This window comes from Cherax quadricarinatus, chromosome 9 (genome assembly GCF_038502225.1).
Source record: "Cherax quadricarinatus isolate ZL_2023a chromosome 9, ASM3850222v1, whole genome shotgun sequence".
Lineage (NCBI taxonomy): Eukaryota > Metazoa > Arthropoda > Malacostraca > Decapoda > Parastacidae > Cherax > Cherax quadricarinatus.
In genome coordinates, this window is record NC_091300.1 from 54,164,784 (window position 1) to 54,186,450 (window position 21,667).

A 21,667-nucleotide genomic window follows, 5' to 3' on the forward strand; every position below is an offset into this window, starting at 1 on the left:
GCACACTTACCCCATGCTCCAAGGGTCTCCGACCCTATTGGAATGAAGTTATAGCAAGGGGGAAGGTCTTCATATTTTCGGATCTTCTGGGTCTCCCTGTGGCTGGCAGCTCCACCCCCTTCCACTACAGAGTATGGCAAGTAGGTGTCTGCCAATGTGGCAGCACAGGTGTAGTCCCAGGCAATCTGCTTTCCATCCTTCCAGGGTAGCATAGTGGCTCCATCAGGACGCTTTTGACTTCCATCAGACCTCTGTACTTGGGGTTCCCGTTGAGCTGGGCAACGGGCTGTGGCGAGGCTTCTCTTTATTATGTCATTGATCTCCTCATGTCTGGCATACTTCCCTTCTGCTGTGTGACACACGAGACCATGGAGTCCGAATTGATCAGCTGTCGCCCTGCCGCAAATACACCTATGTTTGGTGAGGATGGGGGCGGCTAGGCGAAGAGCAACACCAATCCGAATGGCCTGTGGGTCGAGACGGGTGCCCAGGGAGGAATTGGGAACAGCTAACAGGAAATCTCCTGAGTGTGGTGCCTTCACTGCCAGGAGACGAGCTTTGTTCTTTCCTGAAGCATTGGAGAGCATTGTGTTGGCGATTTTTTCCATGATCGGTTTGTCCCAGTGGGACTGTTTGTGCTGTTTGGGAGGAGCTGGTCTACTGGAGGAGTCTGTAAGGGTGTCCCACCGAATTGCTGCTTCAGTAAACCTGGGGTCTTGAGCTCCTACCAAGTCTCTCAAGCGTTCGGGCACTATCTTCTTGACTAATGCACTGGAAGCCAAACACGAAGACAGAAAAGCAGGTAAAGCAACATGCGTTGCTTTACGCACCCCTATACCTCCCAGTCGCACTGGGAGGGTTGCCTGATCCCATTGCTCATCCTCTAGTGACAGGTTCAGTGCCTTCTTAAAAGTTGATCTCAGGTGTGCGTCATATTCATCGAGTGTTGGGTTGTCAAAAGAGGGTGCACACCTCAAGAAGTAAGTGAGTCTTGGCATAGTAAGACACCTTGTGAGGAGATACAGAGCATCATGGGCATCAAGATCGCTTATTCTCTCCTCCATTCTCATAAGGTCATTCAATTTGTCCCTGAGGACAGTATCGATGGCCTGGTGACCCAGCGGTGCCCCCAAGAGGGTACTGTTGGACGGAGTTGTAGTTGAGATTTCCGGGAGGATTCTTCGCACAGCATTGATTATTTCCTGGTTCGCTGTGATGATTTCGCACTTAGAGGGATTGAGGATGAGTCCCAAGCCTTCTCCCTGTGTTTTCACCAGTTGTAGGTCCCCCACGAGGGACTCTTCAGTACTTGCCAGAGTGCTGTCATCCAGGTACCATATATTGAGCTCACTGCGTAGGCTGGAAGTTAGTTCTCTTACTGCCAAGCAGAAGAGAAGTGGAGCAAGTGGGTCACCCTGCTGAACACCCTCTGATGATTGAATTTCATGTTCTCCAAACAAAAGAATTGAGGGTTTGCTGTAGCCGGCTGAAATGAAGGGAAAGAGACTGGGGAACCGAACCCGAACAGCTGGCAAAACAGCATCTCTCCTCACCATATTAAAGGCATTTCTAAAATCAAGTTTGACTATGCCCTTGTCTTCTAGTAGGTCCCTGATGTAGGCCCTTGCCGCATGAGCTGCAGCTTCACTGCCTTGAGAGACCCCAAAGCCCAGTTGGTGTGGCTGGAGTAAAGTGGCAGCTTCTAGGCGAATGTTTCTCACTGCTGCTTTGGCAACGAGACGGCGAAGAGTGTTTCCAACTGCAATGGGTCTAATTCCCCCATCCCTCTTCTTCAAAGCACATAGTGAGGCTCCAAAAAAGAAAGGTTTAATTTCTTCTGGGATTCGCCCAGCCAGGCAATTGTTGACGAAAGTTGTTAACTCGGTGAGAAGAATTGATGCAGATTCACCGAATACTGGATTTACCATCTCTTTGAGGTGCTGAGGTCGAATTCCAGTGTAACCTCCTGCAGATCCTGCTGGAAATGACACGATCGCCTTATAGACTTCCGATTCTGGCAAAATTAATTGTTTAGTGATAGGGTCTTCCTCAGGGTTGTCGTTGATGGCTGTGGTGTCCCTGGTTGGGTGCTTGTCTCTTAGTGCTTGGGCCGTGGTCTCATCCTTGGGGGCTACAGTGTCGTCACTTGTAATTATTCTTATTGCTCCCACTGTGTTACCTTCCTCAATTTTTTTGCTAACCTGTGCGCAAATTTTCTCGTTCTCAGTAGGACTTTTCTTGGGTCTGCCTCTTTGATTCCTGCGATGATGGGGCAGAGGGACACAGTTATCCGTTCTTGGGTAGTTGCGCACTGCCTTGATAACTGACGTGGTTAGCAGTTTGCCTCGTCTTTCAGGAACTGCAAGACAGACATTGCCGAACAAGAGAAGGTTGCGCCATGCTTGGATGGTGCCTCGGGCTTCTAAGTTGGTGGAGCCTCCATTCACCCGCTTAAGGTCTGTGAATTTCCCTGCTGCATATGGGCGAGCTGCTTTAGGGATGTGGGATAGTGTACTGCTAGCAGTGGATTTGAATGCCAACAGAAGGTTATCGCAAGTGACGAGGTTGCCATTGGAATTGTCATCTGCCTGTGGAGGCTGTGGGCTGCTCTCTGCTGGGGGCATATGTGATCCCGCACACCTATTGTGTGCACGAATACGGCCGTCCCTGTTGCGTGCTCGAAACTCTCCACACACCTGACATGTGCCTCTTCTTTCATTGTTGGGTGCATTGTTTCCCTGGCTTTGTGGCTGGCTAGCTTCATCATCTGCCATACCTCAAACTGTGTGATAAGCCCAAGCTGAAGGGAAAATGGCGCATGGCACATTCCGCATGTGGTTCATGGTGGTGGTGGTGGGGGGGGGGAGAGGGGTGTCCAGTCCTTGTGGTGGGCGGTGGAAGATGTGTGCTGAGGCGGAGTAGGGCACTCACTCCCTCCCAGGACAAGTCACTATACACCACGATGCTCAGTGCACACGTTACTATACACCACTATGCTCAGTGCACTGCCCCCACTATCAACGACACACCGCTATACACTTCACATGCTATGCGCATACCATGCACATACTATGCACTGTACACTATAGACTATATACACTATACACACGGTGAACAAACACACCATTGTTGTAACACGAGCACACGGTGTATGCGCGCCTGTTTGGGGAAGGGGGGGGACAGTTTTACCCCTCAACCTCCGCCTCCTCCCCCTCCATTAGGCCTCCCCTCACCGACCTCTCCCACCCATAGGTGACCGTTATGTTCCCTCACTGAATTCACATACACAGAACTTTTCTTGATTCTGACGGAATAGACGAAATGCGGAGTCTTCTGGCCCTTTCCAACACGACCAGCAGATATTCACACACCAGTCTGTTGATGATAATCCTGGTAGGTGTTCTTGATTGGACGATATTGTGCCAAAATCACAGAGCGAGATGCCCACAGCCTCTATCTGGCAGAGGTGCATATATATATATATATATATATATATATATATATATATATATATATATATATATATATATATATATATATATATATATGTATATATATATATATATATATATATATATATATATATATATATATATATATATATATATATATATATATATATTCACACGAGTTTATATTGTAAATGATGAATGAGCTTGAAAAATTACATATATTTTCCAGCGGAGTTATGAAGATATCACTTTCTTAACTAAGCAAATTCTTGATAATTAAATTATATTATTTAACTACATAACATGCAAAGAATACAGATATAAGAAAAAGAAGAAAGTAAAATATAGCCTAAAAATTGAGATTTGTTTGCATATAGTTGTTTACCTAGTTAAACTAACCTTTGGTAGAGGTTTGGCTGGTTTACAGTGGATGCCGCCAGCGTGGATTACTGTGGGCACGTAGGGTCTTACTGGCACCTCAAGCATCTCCACGCTGATAATATGAATATTGTTTTTTAAACTGAATAAAATACCCATACGATGGAAAAATAGATACAAATGCAGTATAATGCTATTCTTTATTGACTACTTGTCGCGTTTTGTTTTTGATATTATCAAGTTACGAACAGATCTGTTTGTGAAGTGTAACAATTCGGGGTCTTTACCGAGGAAACGTTTCGCCACACACTGGCTTCATCAGTCCATACAAAGAAGAATGGTGATAAATTAGACACATGTGCAACTCTTGGGTATCTTTATTTAGGAAACGTTTCGCCACACAGTGGCTTCATCAGTCCATACGTAGGAGAAACTTGAAGAAGAGGAGGAGAATGAGGTAATCAGTCCCTCAACCTTGAGTCGATGTGTTCAGTCCATCAATCTTGAATAGAATACGGCATATGAGCGGAGAAGCATCTTATAAACACATGTGTCTAATTTATCAACATTTCGGTTCTCTGAACCATTCATCTACAAAGGAGAATGGTGAAGAACAGGAGGGGTTTGAAGTAATCAGTCCGTCAGACTCTGAGTCGATGTAATCAGTCCATCAATCTTGGAAAAAACAGCATATGCATGAAGAAGTGGTTTATATACTGTAGACGGATTGACGGACTGATTACATAGACTCAAGGACTGATTACCTCAGACTCCTCCTCTTCTTCACCATTCTCCTTTGTATGGACTGATGAAGCCCCTAGAGGATACATAACTTATGGCACAGAGACACGTGAGAAACCAAATTAAACCCAAGTCAATGCACTACTAATTAGGAAAAGAGTCAGCAGTACAGTGACACTTTAACCTGATCGCTAGGTACCCATGAGTAATTTTCTCCTGGAAGGTCTGTGTCACTGATGCTTAAAACAACACCGAGTAATTAGGTAGAGAGGCTACTCGTTTGTCCTTACCAAATTAATATACAATATACACTTATTCCTTACATTCCTCTTATAGTCAAGCACAATAAGAGAAAAAATACAGGAATAATTTAAACAGTCATAAAGGAAGCCATTCATCAAAGACAACCCAGACTAAGACACTCCGAGAAATGGTTAGCAGACCTCTTAATATATACAACGTGAAACTTAAATGCCTGCATAGCCCAAGACCACCTAAGATGGTGGCTGTTAGAGCCTTTGAGAATTTCCAGATTGTCACCAAGTCACATATCTGATTCTGTGGCAACCCTAGTTAATTTTCTATTAGAACCACTTCCCAAGATTACTTAGTCTTAATAATAATAATAATAATACTAATAATAATAATAATAATAATAATAATAATAATAATTTTATTATTGTTTATAATTATTAATTAATTAATTAAAATGTATAAACATATTAAAAGTACACAAGCATTGTGGATCACAATAGAATAAAAAAAACAGAAACTAACTTTTCTTATGCAATTTTTTTCAGTGAGATATCTGAGCTTGTAATAAAGTTGGTAGAATTACCGACAATATGTAAAGTAAAAGGACACAAGTGCAACTAATGTGACATTTTATTGTGGCAACGTTTCGCTCTCCAGGAGCTTTATCTAGCCATTACAAACAATACATGTATGTATGTATAATGTTCGCCAAGACCATAGTCCTGGCACGGGTCCCAATCTTGCGATGACCCGTCTCTGGCTCCCGATGGAGAAAGGTTTCCACAATGATGCGACGCATGCCGCTCAAGTGCCCCTCTGGTCAGTTCAACTGGTGCATCTCATAAGCGACACCATATGTAACTATGGACACTAGCGAGGAGGAGGATATGTCATTATAACAGGTAACAGCTTTTCTGGTTCGTTGACCCCATGGTACACTAGTGTGGCCGTAGTCATCTCTGGGTCCTCTTCGGGAAGGAATATCACCCCTAGTTGCCTGCGGAGTGTCCCAGTAGCTTCGCACTCTAGAAGATAGTGTGTTAGGGGCCGCTGGACAGCGTGCTGACAGTACTGGCACATCTCCTCCTCAGCCTTGTCTACCATCATCTTGGCTGTGGGAAAGCCCAAACGAAGCCGATGGATGGCGATACACTGCGCTCTGGACCAGCTTCTATCATATGGAGGGGGTTCTCCCTGAGTCGCTGCTCGGTACCACTGTTGAGATGGGGTATCACCTAAGACCTTCCCCATAAGTTTCGTGGCTCTGGCAGCCACCAGTTTGGTCTGTCGTAGGCTGATTGGGACAGTAATCCCAACATGTGGATAATCTGTTGCTACCTTGGCTGCATCATCTGCCGCCTCATTTCCCCGGATGCCAGCATGGCTGGGGATCCAGTTCAATGTCGATCTATTACCCTGAACTTCTAAGGCTGTCATTATGCTCAGGATCGATGTGATGAGGTGAACATTATCCTGTGGTTGAGGATGGGAGAGGGCATTGATTGCAGAGGTGGAATCAACATGTATGACAGGTCGGAGTCGATGTCGTAGGGCATGTGACAATGCCTGCTGAATCGCCACCAGCTCAGCTTGAAGGATCGTGCAGTGGTCAGGGAGTCGCCAGCCTTGTGTGTGACCATTGTGGTACAGTCCAGCTGCTGCTCTCTTCCTGTCAGGGTCGACAGAACCATCTGTGAAATACACTGCACATGTGCCTCCCTCTGCCAGTGCCATGCTTGTCTCAGCATGATTGCTGAGGGTGTCTTGACTGCAGAGACACTTAGAGATGGGTAGCTGCATGATGAAAACATCGGCTGGATCTGGGCGCCAGGGAGGTGGTGGATGGTACCCAGCAACAGGAAGGTCACAACTCTTCTCACAGAGCAGCTGTACAGGCAGCAGCTTCCGCCCAGCAGCACAAAACGAACGAATCCAGGAGTAGTCCGTGAAGAGTGTGGGATCTTGTGACATGGTTTTTAATATCCGTCTCCTTAGTGGGGTACCTTGCTGCCGGTGCAGAATCGTGGCCACTTTGCAGGCGTTTATGTATCTTACTCTGTCAGCCAAGGAAGGAAGCCGGGCCTCAGGTCTGAGACATACTGTGTTGGTCCAGATGGGGGCACCAAGCATAGTTCTTATCGCCTGGTTTTGTACGACCTCCACCCTTTGCCTGCTCTGCGGGAAGAGATGAGCTAAAGCCGGTGCACCGTAGTCAATGAGCGAGCGTATAGCTTGTATATAGTACAAGCGAAGTACATCTTTGCTTGCCCCTGCACGGTGCCTCGTCATGGCTCTCATGGCGTTGAGTCTGAGTAGAGCACGTGACCTGACATACTCGGCCTGTTTCTGAAAGGCCAGCTTTTTATCAATGTAGATTCCCAAGTACAGGCAGGAGCCTGTCCACTCAAGTTCTATATCCTGAATACGTAATCTATTCATAGGATCTGGTCCCTTGAACATCATTGCAAGAGATTTCTCGGCCGAGATCTTGAGGCCTAGTTCCTTGCAAGACTGCGTAATTAGGTCCAAAGCTCTCTGAGCCTGTCGTTCTAAATTGCCTTTCCCATTCACTACTAGTGCAAGATCATCAGCATAGCTGAGGAGCTGTGTACCACTATGAAAGGGAAGGCTCACAAGTTCCTGCATAAGGATGTTAAACAGGGTAGGACTGAGCACACCTCCTTGTGGCGTACCGTTTTCCAGGGTTTTAAAGGAAGAGTAGTGTCCCTGAAAGCTGACACAGGCCTGCCTGCCCCTAAGGTAGGACTCTATCCAGGCCAGGAGGCGTCCTTTGATTCCCTTCCATAAGAACATAAGAACATAAGAAAGGAGGAACACTGCAGCAGGCCTGTTGGCCCATACTAGGCAGGTCCTTTACAATTCATCCCACTAACAAATATTTGACCAACCCAATTTTCAATGCCACCCTAGAAACAAGCTCCGATGTTCAAGTCCCTCTCAAATCCAACCCTTCCCACTCATGTACTTATCCAACCTAAATTTGAAACTACCCAAAGTCCTAGCCTCAATAACCCAACTAGGTAGACTGTTCCACTCATCAACTACCCTATTTCCAAACCAATTCTTTCCAATGTCCTTTCTAAATCTAAACTTATCTAATTTAAATCCATTACTGCGGGTTCTCTCTTGAAGAGATATCCTCAAGACCTTGTTAATATCCCCTTTATTAATACCTATCTTCCACTTATACACTTCGATCAGGTCTTCCCTCATTCTTCGCCTAACATGTGAATGTAACTTAAGAGTCTTCAATCTTTCTTCATAAGGAAGATTTCTAATGCTATGTATTAATTTAGTCATCCTACGCTGAATGTTTTCTAACGAATTTATGTCCATTCTGTAATATGGAGACCAGAATTGAGCTGCATAATCTAGGTGAGGCCTTACTAATGATGTATAAAGCTACAGTATGACCTCTGGACTTCTGTTGCTTACACTTCTTGATATAAATCCCAGTAATCTATTTGCCTTATTACGTACGCTTAGGCATTGCTGTCTTGGTTTAAGGTTGCTGCTTACCATAACCCCCAAGTCCTTTTCGCAATCTGTATGGCTAAGTTCTACATTATTTAACTTATAAGTGCTAGGGTTATGGACGCTCCCGAGCTTCAGAACCTTGCATTTATCTACATTGAACTGCATCTGCCACTTTTCTGACCAAGAGTTGTCTGAAACAATATATTGTTTCAGACAACGGAACAATGCTCTTCTCCAGACTGAGGGACTGACCACCTCAAAACTTTGAGGGTGATGGACTGATTACATCGTCTTCAAGTATCTTCTGCTTCTATCAACTTTTCTGTACTCGACAGAAAAAGCCTACTGTGTAGGCGAAACGTTTCGAAATAAAGATACCTAACTGTTGCATATGTGTCTTACCTAACAAGAGTAGAGTTTGTCTAAATCCTCCTGAAGTTCCCTAACATCTACGTTTGAATCAATTATCCTACCTATCTTCGTGTCATCGGCGAATTTGCTCATATCACTAGTAATTCCTTCATCAAGATCATTGATATATATTATAAACAACAACGGGCCCAAGACTGATCCCTGTGGAACGCCACTTGTTACAGATCCCCACTCGGATTTAACCCCATTTATGGACACTCTGCTTCCTGTCAGTGAGCCATGACTCGATCCACGAGAGCACCCTTCCCCCAATGCCATGAGCTGCTACTTTCTTTAACAGTCTTTGGTGCGGAACTCTATCAAATGCCTTACTAAAATCTAAGTAAATAATATCAAATTCTTTATCGTGGTCAACAGCCTCAAAAGCTTTACTGAAGAAAGTTAATAAATTAGTTAGACTAGACCGGCCTCTTGTGAATCCATGCTGAGTATCATTAATCAAGCTATGCTTATCTAGATGGCTTCTTATAATCTCAGCTATAATTGACTCTAGTAATTTGCCTACAATTGAGGTCAGGCTTATTGGGCGGTAATTTGACGGTAACGACTTGTCCCCTGTTTTAAAAATAGGAATTACATTAGCCATCTTCCACATATCAGACACTACACCTGTTTGAAGAGATAAATTAAAAATATTAGTTAATGATTCACTGACTTCCATTTTGCATTCCTTAAGAACCCTTGAAAAAACCTCATCAGGACCCGGTGACTTATTTTGCTTCAGTCGGTCTGTCTGCTTCACAACCATTTCACTAGTGACTGTGATGTTACATAATTTATCTTCTTCTGGTCCACTATAAAAATTTATTACCGGAATATTATTAGTGTCTTCCTGTGTAAAAACCGAGAGAAAATAATTATTTAAAATCGAGCACATATCATTCTCTTTGTCAGTAAGATGCCCATAGTTATTTTTAAGGGGACCTATCTTATCTCTGACTTTTGTTCTATATACCTGGAAAAATCTTTTTGGGTTAGTTTTAGAATTCCTAGCAACTTTAATTTCATAGTCCCTTTTAGCTTTTCTTAGCCCCTTTTTAATGTCCCTCTTAATGTCAATATACTGATTCATAAGATGACCCTCGCCTCTTTTGATACGCCTATAAATTCCTTTCTTATGCCCTAGTAGATATTTCAGCCTATTATTCATCCATTTTGGGTCATTTCTATTTGATCTAATTTCCTTATAAGGGATAAACGTTCTTTGAGCAGCATGTATTGTGTTCAGAAAACTGTCATATTGATAGCTCTCTTCATTACCCCAGTCAACAGATGATAAGTGTTCTCTAAGCCCATCGTAATCTGCTAAGCGAAAATCTGGGACTGTTACTGAGTTATCCCTACTATCATACTTCCATTCAATTCTAAATGTAATTGATTTGTGGTCGCTAGCACCCAGTTCCTCTGAAACTTCTAAATTATTAACAAGGGATTCATTGTTTGCCAGAAGTAAGTCAAGCAGGTGGTGTGATGCCCGAATGTTGAGCACCACTCCGGCCATTTCTCAGTTTTTACTCTGAGAGAGATTCTGCGGGCATGCTGCACAATGGCTCTCAGAGTATTCCTGTTCTCTGCCGTAGGGTTACGCCTGTATAGCTTCCTAAAAGAGTTGATGCGGTGGTTCTGCTCCTGCACCTCGTCGTTGTAGAACCACCAGTCTCTTTTGTGAGTGCGTCCTGCGGACTTCTTTGGAATTGCGCACTCTACTGCCTGGATGAGAACAGTGATTAGCTCCTGTTCAGCCGTATCACAGTCTTCAGATAGAGAGTATGTGGACCACCAGTTATGAAGATAATCCTGGAACACCTTCCAGTTGGCCCTCTTTACGTCCCATCTAGGAGGCAGCACAACTGTGGGAGGCCTGTTGATGTTGAAGGTGGTGATCACTGCAAAGTGGTCACTGACAAGGTGAGGATGAGTTTCCCATGTGGCTCCTGCTGCGAGTTGTCTTGACCCGAAGGTAAGGTCGAGGCAGCCACCCAACAGGTGTGTGGGGTCTCCATTGTTTAGCAACTTTACCTCTGGAATATCGTGTAGGAGCATTGCTGTATGTCTGCCAGCAGCATTGGTTGCTGAGTGAGAGTGCAGAATAGGGTGATGTGCGTTGAAATCACCCACAATAATACACTCAGTGCGTGCTAGTGCGAGGAGCTCTGCAATGTCGAGGGTGTGTCTTGGGTTCTTGTAGATGTTATAGATGGTAATGGGCGCCCCAGGTATGTGCACAAGGATGGCCTGTACCTCGACATCCTCCCCACAGTCCACAGGGTTGGCTATAACCTCGTGAGGTATTGTATTGGATACAAATACAGCTGTGCCTCTGCAGTGAATGCCCGGGTCCATGTGCCGAAAATACCCAGCAAAATCGGGTAGTCTTGGGCACATAGTCGGGACAGTCAGAGTTTCTTGTAGCAAGACGATGTCAACCCGATCCCGAATTACTGCCTCCAGCAAGAGGTGCTGTTTGCCCCTCAAGCCCTGTAGGACCTTGAGGGTGTGATTTGGTACAGAGGTTATTCCATCGCTGTTGTTTCCTGAGCTGGAGACTGAGTCCTGCCCGCTCTGAGAACCTGCAAATTCATGGCATCCACTGTCTCCTCTTCGGTCAGAAAGCACACTCTCAGGAGAGTACTGACCATCTGCCGGAATGCGCTCTGTTGTTCCGTGGAGTTGATTGTGTTGCAAATAAGATCTGTGAACACCTTGATGAGTGCTACGAGATCCTCCCTGGTGAGGGCCTGCTTTGGAGATGGGTTCGAAACAGTGGATATTATCTGGGCTGCTGTGGTCTGTAGGGACTGCTGAGGGTTGGATTTCTTAATTGTATGCACCGTGGTCTGTTGCTGTATACCAGGTTGAGTAGCCGGGATCTGCTGGTGAGGTGCCAGTTGAGTCTGCAAAGCGCCTGTGCCGGGTAAGGAGTGCCTGCATTGTCGTGCTATGGCCGGTGGGGGCTCGTTTAGTGCAGCCTGCTGATCGCATTGACCCGATGCACCCTGTTGACGCCTCCTGTTCCTCTTGTTTCTGTTTCTTCGTTGAGGTAGGGGTGCAGGAGGTTCTTGACCTTGATGCCTGGTTGAGGCTTATAGGGTTGGGAATTCCTGGGCATTGACTTGGTTTAGCTGCTGAGAGATCTGCGGTATGGCAGGGTTCTCTGCACCCATCGTTTGATGATACGTCGTAGCCTGTTGCCGAGATTTTGGCGTCTTCCAGACTTCTTGAATTCTGGCGAGCCTCTCGGGGCATCGAGGATTCCAGGCATGGTGTTTCTGCCTGCAGTTCGGGCATTATGGAGTGGGTGGCGATGCATTTTTCAGCTTGGTGATGCATTCCTCGGTAGGGTGGTGCTGGCTGCAGACACCACAGATTACTCTGTTCGGACAGAGTGCACCCAGGTGTCCATAACGCTGACACTTGAAACAGCGAACTGGTTCTGCTGTGAAGGTCCTGACATCGTACCTGCCCCAAGAACCGAGGTCCAGCTGGGATGGCAGTGGTCCTACATGCTGAATGAGAACCTGTCGGGTTGGTGCGTTGCCTGCCGTCATTGCCTTGAGACGTTGAGCTGACACCACACTGGGGTGAGCTGCTACTGCCTCGATGGGCATCATCAGCGGGTATCGCATCACTACACCCTTGTTGATCTTCTGCCGAGAGTCCAGTTCCTCCAGGGTGAATGAGCGATCTGTCTCCATGACTCACTTCAAGGTGGTATACATTTCCTTGTTGAGAGGAGTCAATATTGGTTCTCCCCTCAAGTTGAACCATATCTTGAACTTCAGGTTGTGTCGTGATTCCAGGTATAAAACAACCCCATAGTGGGTTCTGTGGTCCCCATAAGACTTCACCTTGAATTTGCCAGGTCGGTTGAGCTGGTTTGCCTGCTCCTTGGACGGACGATGCTTCTTCTTCTTGTCCACAGTGTTCCATCCCTCTTGGTTTTCGGGGGGTGCGGTGTTTATTTCCGCACCTGTTTCTATTGTCGCTGGCTCCATGGTTGGGACTGTCAGAACTGCTACAATGTGAGCAGGATCTTCCTCTTCCTCTCGCAACTTCTTCGCTAGAATTTCGCCCCACATTTCCAAATCTGAGTCCTCCGTCGTGTTCATGGAGCATCGTGGCCTCTTCTTTTCGGCAGAAGCCATGTGCCTATCTTGTGATAAGGTAGTGAACTCCGTGAATTGAGAGTGTGTCAATGGATTGTCGTAATACGAGTCTTCCTGAATGTGCTGTACTACTGCGTTCTTACCTCTTCTAGTGACCTACGTCTCACCTCCTGGCGCTATATAAGGCTCCATCCTGTCACTTCATCTCCATATTGTTTCATACTATGGAACAATGCTCTTCTCCAGACTGAGGGACTGACCACCTCATGACTTTAAGGGTGATGGACTGATTACATCGTCTTCAAGTATCTTCTGCTTCTATCAACTTTTCTGTACTCGACTGAAGAAGCCTACTGTGTAGGCGAAACGTTTCGAAAAAAAGATACCTAACTGTTGCATATGTGTCTTACCTAACAATCTGTCGGTATTTTATACCATTTTAATGTTCAATCTGTCAGACACTGCAACACAAGGGTATCTTGGTACAGACCTGCAATCAACTTCGACAACCTCTACTAGTGAGAACGGCTGGATTTGAGAGGGACCTGACCTCCCAACATCTGTGTTCTTACCTCTTCTAGTGACCTACGTCTCACCTCCTGGCGCTATATAAGGCTCCATCCTGTCACTTCATCTCCATATTGTTTCATACTATGGAACAATGCTCTTCTCCAGACTGAGGGACTGACCACCTCATGACTTTAAGGGTGATGGACTGATTACATCGTCTTCAAGTATCTTCTGCTTCTATCAACTTTTCTGTACTCGACTGAAGAAGCCTACTGTGTAGGCGAAACGTTTCGAAAAAAAGATACCTAACTGTTGCATATGTGTCTTACCTAACAATCTGTCGGTATTTTATACCATTTTAATGTTCAATCTGTCAGACACTGCAACACAAGGGTATCTTGGTACAGACCTGCAATCAACTTCGACAACCTCTACTAGTGAGAACGGCTGGATTTGAGAGGGACCTGACCTCCCAACATCTGTGTTCTTACCTCTTCTAGTGACCTACGTCTCACCTCCTGGCGCTATATAAGGCTCCATCCTGTCACTTCATCTCCATATTGTTTCATACTATGGAACAATGCTCTTCTCCAGACTGAGGGACTGACCACCTCATAACTTTAAGGGTGATGGACTAATTACATCGTCTTCAGTGGTGACGTGTACTTAGCTCAGTGGTGACGTGTACTTAGCTCAGTACTTAGCTGTTAGTCCCCAGGTTAAGATGGGAGCTTGGTCAGTGGCCAGGCAACATGTAACCAAGCTGAAGATCAAGAAAACGGTTGGAGAGGCAGAAACAACGAGAAACCAGAAGACTACCGTGGAAACTTCCAACCCATTCTCGGTGCTACCTGACGAATGTGAGTGTTCTACTGGGAATGCCACAACGAGCACCAAAGAAGCATTGGCAGACGTGAGCAAGACATCCCTAGAAACCCCAACGAAGACCATCGAGAACGTCTTGACGAATTCTGCAAGTGGTGTAATGCTACCTGGCGAATGTGAGTCGACTACTCGGAGCATCACGACGGACGACGCCAAGGAAGGTAAAAACATTGTTGTTGTTGGGGATAGCCAGATTAGGTACATGGATAGGGCATTCTGCTTGAAGGACAGGAGTAGGAGGCAGAGAGTGTGTTTTCCTGGGGCTGGGATGAAGGATATTGTTAGCCGTCTGGATGACATCATGAGAGGTAATGGGAGAATCCTATTATCTGTCTCAGTGCCGGAGGCAACGATGTTGGCAGACGTAGGAGTGAGGACCTGATTAGCAGGTATAGGTCAGCAATAGAGATAATTAGGAGGAAAGGTGGGAAACCTGTCATATGTGGCATTTTGCCAAGGAGAGGAGTTGGAAATGAATGGTTGTCCAGAGCAATTGGTGTCAATTGCTGGCTGGACAAATACTGTAAGGAAAATGCGGTAACATTCATTGACAACTGGGACCTCTTCTATGGCAGAAATGACATGTATGCCAGGGATGGGGTTCACTTATCTAGGTGTGGGGTGGGAGCACTGGCCAACGCAGTGGAGGGAGCTGTTAGGTCTTTAAACTAGGAATAGTTAGTGGTATGGGTTTTGGCGGGAAAACTGGGAAGACGCAGGGTAGTAATATGAGTACTAGGAGAACTAGTAATAGGCAAAATGAGGTGGATATTGGAAAGCCAGTGGCACTAATTGACAAGGACAGTAATAGGTTTAGTGAAATAACAGAAAGGAGCAGGAAAGGTAAAGAGAGAGGAGGGTCTTTAAATATTTATTACACAAACAGTCGCAGTGCTAGGAATAAGATGGACGAGTTGAGACTAGTTGCTAGTGCAGGTAACATAGATGTATTTGCCATTACTGAGACGTGGTTTAATTCAAAAAGTCGGGACATGCCTGCAGAATGTCACATTCAGGGTTTTAAATTGTTCCAAGTAGATAGAAGTATCGGGAAGGGGGGTGGGATGGCATTGTATGTCCGAGATCGCTTGAACTGTTGCATAAAAACGGGTATTAAGTCTGAAGTAACACATACAGAGACTGTTTGGATAGAATTTTCAGAGGGGCATGAAAAATTAATTTTAGGTGTGATATACTGTCCCCCAAATTTAGATAGGGACCAGGGGAGACTACTATGGGAGGAAATTGTTAGGGCCACAAGACACGATAATGTAGTAATTCTAGGAGACTTTAACTTTAGTCATATTGATTGGAATTTCTTGACTGGGAATTTAGAATCATACGACTTCTTAGAAGTAGTTCAGGATTGTTTTTTGAAGCAGTTTGTGACAGAACCTACAAGGGGTAATAACCTGCTTGACTTAGTTCTGGCAAACAATGAATCCCTTGTTAACAATTTAGAAGTTTCAGAGGAACTGGATGCTAGCGACCACAAATCAATTACATTTAGAATTGAATGGAAGTATGATAGTAGGGATAACTCAGTAACAGTCCCAGATTTTCGCTTAGCAGATTACGATGGGCTTAGAGAACGCTTATCATCTGTTGATTGGGGTAACGAAGAGAGCTATCAATATGACAGTTTTCTGAACACAATACATGCTGCTCAAAGAACGTTTTTCCCTTATAAGGAAATTAGATCAAATAGAAATGACCCAAAATGGATGAATAATAGGCTGAAATATCTACTAGGGCATAAGAAAGGAATTTATAGGGGTATCAAAAGAGGCGAGGGTCATCTTATGAATCAGTATATTGACATTAAGAGGGACATTAAAAAGGGGATAAGAAAAGCTAAAAGGGACTATGAAATTAAAGTTGCTACGGATTCTAAAACTAACCCAAAAAGTTTTTTCCAGGTCTATAGAACAAAAGTCAGAGATAAGATAGGTCCCCTTAAAAATAACTATGGGAATCTTACTGGCAAAGAGAATGAAATGTGCTCGATTTTAAATAATTATTTTCTCTCGGTTTTTACACAGGAAGACACTAATAATATTCCGGTAATTAATTTTTATAGTGGATCAGAAGAAGATAAATTATGTAACATCACAGTCACTAGTGAAATGGTTGTGAAGCAGATAAACCGACTGAAGCAAAATAAGTCACCTGGTCCTGATGAGGTTCTTTCAAGGGTTCTAAAAGAATGCAAAATGGAAGTCTGTGAACCATTAACTAATATTTTTAATTTATCTCTTCAAACAGGTGTAGTGTCCGATATGTGGAAGATGGCTAATGTAATTCCTATTTTTAAAACGGGGGACAAGTCGTTACCGTCAAATTACCGCCCAATAAGCCTGACCTCAATTGTAGGCAAATTACTAGAGTCAATTATAGCTGAGATTATAAGAAGCCATCTCGATAAGCATAGCTTGATTAATGATACTCAGCATGGATTCACAAGAGGCCGGTCTTGTCTAACTAATTTATTAACTTTCTTCAGTAAAGCTTTTGAGGCTGTTGACCACGATAAAGAATTTGATATTATTTACTTAGATTTTAGTAAGGCATTTGATAGAGTCCCGCACCAAAGACTGTTGATGAAAGTAGCAGCTCATGGCATTGGGGGAAGGGTGCTCTCGTGGATCGAGTCATGGCTCACTGACAGGAAGCAGAGTGTCCATAAATGGGGTTAAATCCGAGTGGGGATCTGTAACAAGTGGCGTTCCAATAAAGTTGGTAGAATTACCGACAATATGTAAAGTAAAAGGACACAAGTGCAACTAATGTGACATTTATTGTGGCAACGTTTCGCTCTCCAGGAGCTTTATCAAGCCATTACAAACAATACATGGACACAGAGGGTATATAAAGGCTCAGAGTGAGGTGAATACTAGTGAGGTACCATTTCGATGTTCACTAGTGGTAGTAGTAGTAGTAGTAGTAGTGGTAGTGACAAAAGTAATACAATATGGTAGAGCAATTAATTCGTACATGAGTAAAAGGATATAAAAGCTACGTAGGTGAAACAGCAAGAAACCTCGACACCCGCCTCAATGAACACATATACGCATGTAGGAACGACAACTTAAACAACGCCTGTGTACAACACCGAAATTCCACAAATCATCTTATGAAATTCAGAGACGCCCAATTAGTGATAAAAGAAACTAATTTCCGCACACGCAAGTGCCTTGAATCAGCACTGATCGCTGTTTCGAATACAATTAAACAAAACAACGGCAGCTTCACCATCTCCGAAGTCTTAGCAAGAATCCTCCTGAAAACAGTAAACCCTGCCATCACATAGTCTCTCCTGTTGTACTACACAAAGCACAGAGAGTGAACACTGAAACAAGCTGCCTCATTCCAGTTTATATTTGTCCAACCTTTTTTATGTTACCCAAGTAATAGCTTTTATATCCTTTTACTCATGTACGAATTAATTTCTCTACCATATTGTATTACTTTTGTCACTACCACTACTACTACTACTACTACTACTACTACTACCACTAGTGAACATCGAAATGGTACCTCACTAGTATTCACCTCACTCTGAGCCTTTATATACCCTCTGTGTCCATGTATTGTTTGTAATGGCTTGATAAAGCTCCTGGAGAGCGAAACGTTGCCACAATAAATGTCACATTAGTTGCACTTGTGTCCTTTTACTTTACAAGTGGCGTTCCACGGGGATCAGTCTTGGGCCCGTTGTTGTTTATAATATATATCAATGATCTAGATGAGGGAATTACTAGTGATATGAGCAAATTCGCCGATGACACAAAGATAGGTAGGATAATTGATTCAAACGTAGATGTTATGGAACTTCAGGAGGATTTAAACAAACTCTATTCTTGGTCAGAAAAGTGGCAGATGCAGTTCAATGTAGATAAATGTAAGGTTCTGAAGCTTGGGAGTGCCCATAACCCTAGTACTTATAAGTTAAATGATGTAGAACTTAGCCATACAGATTGCGAAAAGGACTTGGGGGTTATGGTGAGCAGCAACCTTAAACCAAGACAGCAATGCCTAAACGTACGTAATAAGGCAAATAGATTACTGGGATTTATATCAATAAGTGTAAGCAACAGAAGTCCAGAGGTCATACTGCAGCTTTATACATCATTAGATTATGCAGCTCAGTTCTGTTCTCCATATTACAGAATGGACATAAATTCGTTAGAAAACATTCAGCGTAGAATGACTAAATTAATACATAGCATTAGAAATCTTCCTTATGAAGAAAGATTGAAGACTCTTAAGTTACATTCACTTGTTAGACGAAGAATGAGGGGAGACCTGATCGAAGTGTATAAGTGGAAGACAGGTATTAATAAAGGGGATATTAATAAGGTCTTGAGGATGTCTCTCCAAGAGAGAACCCGCAATAATGGATTTAAATTAGATAAGTTTAGATTTAGAAAGGTAGATCATCAGATGCAGCATTCTCCACCTGACCTCAACATTCTGAACATGACTATAAATACTCTCGTACCTTCCAACCCCAGGTAGATCCGTGTGTGACTTGAAAAAGCCCACTGTGTGGGTGAAACGTTGTCAATAAACATAAGAACATAAGAAAGGAGGAATACTGCAGCAGGCCAGTTGGCCCATACTAGGCAGGTCCTTTACAATTCATCCCACTAACAAACATTTGACCTACCCAATTTTCAATGCTACCCAAGAAATAAGCTCTGATGTGCAAGTCCCACTCAAATCCAACCCATCCCACTCATGTATTTATCCAACCTAAATTTGAAACTACCCAAAGTCCTAGCCTCAATAACCCAACTAGGTACACTGTTCCACTCATCTACTACCCTATTTCCAAACCAATACTTTCCTATGTCCTTTCTAAATCTAAACTTGTCTAATTTAAATCAATTACTGCGGGTTCTCTCTTGGAGAGATATTCTCAAGACCTTGTTAATATCCCCTTTATTAATACCTATCTTCCACTTATACACTTCGATCAGGTCTCCCCTCATTCTTCGTCTAACAAGTGAATGTAACTTAAGAGTCTTCAATCTTTCTTCATAAGGAAGATTTCTAATGCTATGTATTAATTTAGTCATCCTACGCTGAATGTTTTCTAACGAATTTATGTCCATTCTGTAATATGGAGACCAGAATTGAATGCATAATCTAGGTGAGGCCTTACTAATGATGTATAAAGCTGCAGTATGACCTCTGGACTTCTGTTGCTCACACTTCTTGATATAAATCCCAGTAATCTATTTGCCTTATTACGTACGCTTAGGCATTGCTGTCTTGGTTTAAGGTTGCTGCTTACCATAACCCCCAAGTCCTTTTCGCAATCTGTATGGTTAAGTTCTACATTATTTAACTTATAAGTGCTAGGGTTATGGACACTCCCGAGCTTCAGAACCTTGCATTTATCTACATAGAACTGCATCTGCCACTTTTCTGACCAAGAGTAGAGTTTGTCTAAATCCTCCTGAAGTTCCCTAACATCTACGTTTGAATCAATTATCCTACCTATCTTCGTGTCATCGGCGAATTTGCTCATATCACTAGTAATTCCTTCATCAAGATCATTGATATATATTATAAACAACAACGGGCCCAAGACTGATCCCTGTGGAACGCCACTTGTTACTGATCCCCACTCGGATTTAACCCCATTTATGGACACACTTTGCTTCCTGTCTGTGAGCCATGATTCGATCCACGAGAGCACCCTTCCCCCAATGCCATGAGCTACTACTTTCTTCAACAGTCTTTGGTGTGGAACTCTATCAAATGCCTTACTAAAATCTAAGTAAATAATATCAAATTCTTTATCGTGGTCAACAGCCTCAAAAGCTTTACTGAAGAAAGTTAATAAATTAGTTAGACAAGACCGGCCTCTTGTGAATCCATGCTGAGTATCATTAATCAAGCTATGCTTATCGAGATGGCTTCTTATAATCTCAGCTATAATTGACTCTAGCAATTTGCCTACAATTGAGGTCAGGCTTATTGGGCGATAATTTGACTGTAACGACTTGTCCCCTGTTTTAAAAATAGGAATTACATTAGCCATCTTCCACATATCAGACACTGCACCTGTTTGAAGAGATAAATTAAAAATATTAGTTAATGGCTCACAGACTTCCATTTTGCATTCCTTTAGAACCCTTGAAAAAACCTCATCAGGACCCGGTGACTTATTTTGCTTCAGTCTGTCTATCTGCTTCACAACCATTTCACTAGTGACTGTGATGTTACATAATTTATCTTCTTCTGATCCACTATAAAAATTAATTACCGGAATATTATTAGTGTCTTCCTGTGTAAAAACCGAGAGAAAATAATTATTTAAAATCGAGCACATTTCATTCTCTTTGTCAGTAAGATGCCCATAGTTATTTTTAAGGGAACCTATCTTATCTCTGACTTTTGTTCTATAGACCTGGAAAAAACTTTTTGGGTTAGTTTTAGAATCCCTAGCAACTTTAATTTCATAGTCCCTTTTAGCTTTTCTTATCCCCTTTTTAATGTCCCTCTTAATGTCAATATACTGATTCATAAGATGACCCTCGCCTCTTTTGATACGCCTATAAATTCCTTTCTTATGCCCTAGTAGATATTTCAGCCTATTATTCATCCATTTTGGGTCATTTCTATTTGATCTAATTTCCTTATAAGGGATAAACGTTCTTTGAGCAGCATGTATTGTGTTCAGAAAACTGTCATATTGATAGCTCTCTTCGTTACCCCAGTCAACAGATGATAAGTGTTCTCTAAGCCCATCGTAATCTGCTAAGCGAAAATCTGGGACTGTTACTGAGTTATCCCTACTATCATACTTCCATTCAATTCTACATGTAATTGATTTGTGGTCGCTAGCACCCAGTATACTGCATTTGTGTTTATATTTCCATTGGTTTGGAAATTGGGTAGTTGATGAGTGGAACAGTCTACCTACTTGGGTTATTGAGGCTGGGACTTTGGGTAGTTTCAAATTTAGGTTGGATAAGTACATGAGTGGGAGGTGTAGGATTTGAGTGGGACTTTCACATCAGAGCTTATTTCTTGGGTAGCATTGAAAATTGGGTTGGGCAAATGTTTTGTTAGTGGGATGAATTGTAAAGGACCTGCCTAGTATGGGCCAACAGGCCTCCTGCAGTGTTCCTTTTTTCTTATGTTCTTAAGTATCTTCTGCTTCTATCAACTTTTCTGTACTCGACTGAAGAAGCCTACTGTGTAGGCGAAACGTTTCGAAATAAAGATACCTAACTGTTGCATGTGTGTCTTACCTAACAACATACTGCATGTGCAAGAAAGGTATAAAATACCGACAATATGAAAGTTAAGACACATGTGCAACATCCGGATATCTTTATTGTAGACGTTTCGCCATCCAGTGGCTTTATCAATACAGATTCTTGGACATAATAG

The 21,667-nt window shown here is 43.3% G+C and overlaps 1 protein-coding gene across 5 annotated transcripts in view; it reads right to left on the bottom strand.

The window, feature by feature from the left end:
* The window catches only part of LOC128686044 (UDP-glycosyltransferase UGT5), a 255,734-nt gene that overhangs the window by 140,001 nt on the left and 94,066 nt on the right, over positions 1-21,667 (bottom strand). For all 5 annotated transcript variants that reach the window (XM_070083432.1, XM_070083433.1, XM_070083430.1 and 2 more), the window contains one exon: positions 3,852-3,945. In XM_070083432.1, the coding sequence (XP_069939533.1) occupies positions 3,852-3,945 (94 nt within the window). The remainder of the gene's footprint in view (positions 1-3,851; positions 3,946-21,667) is intronic.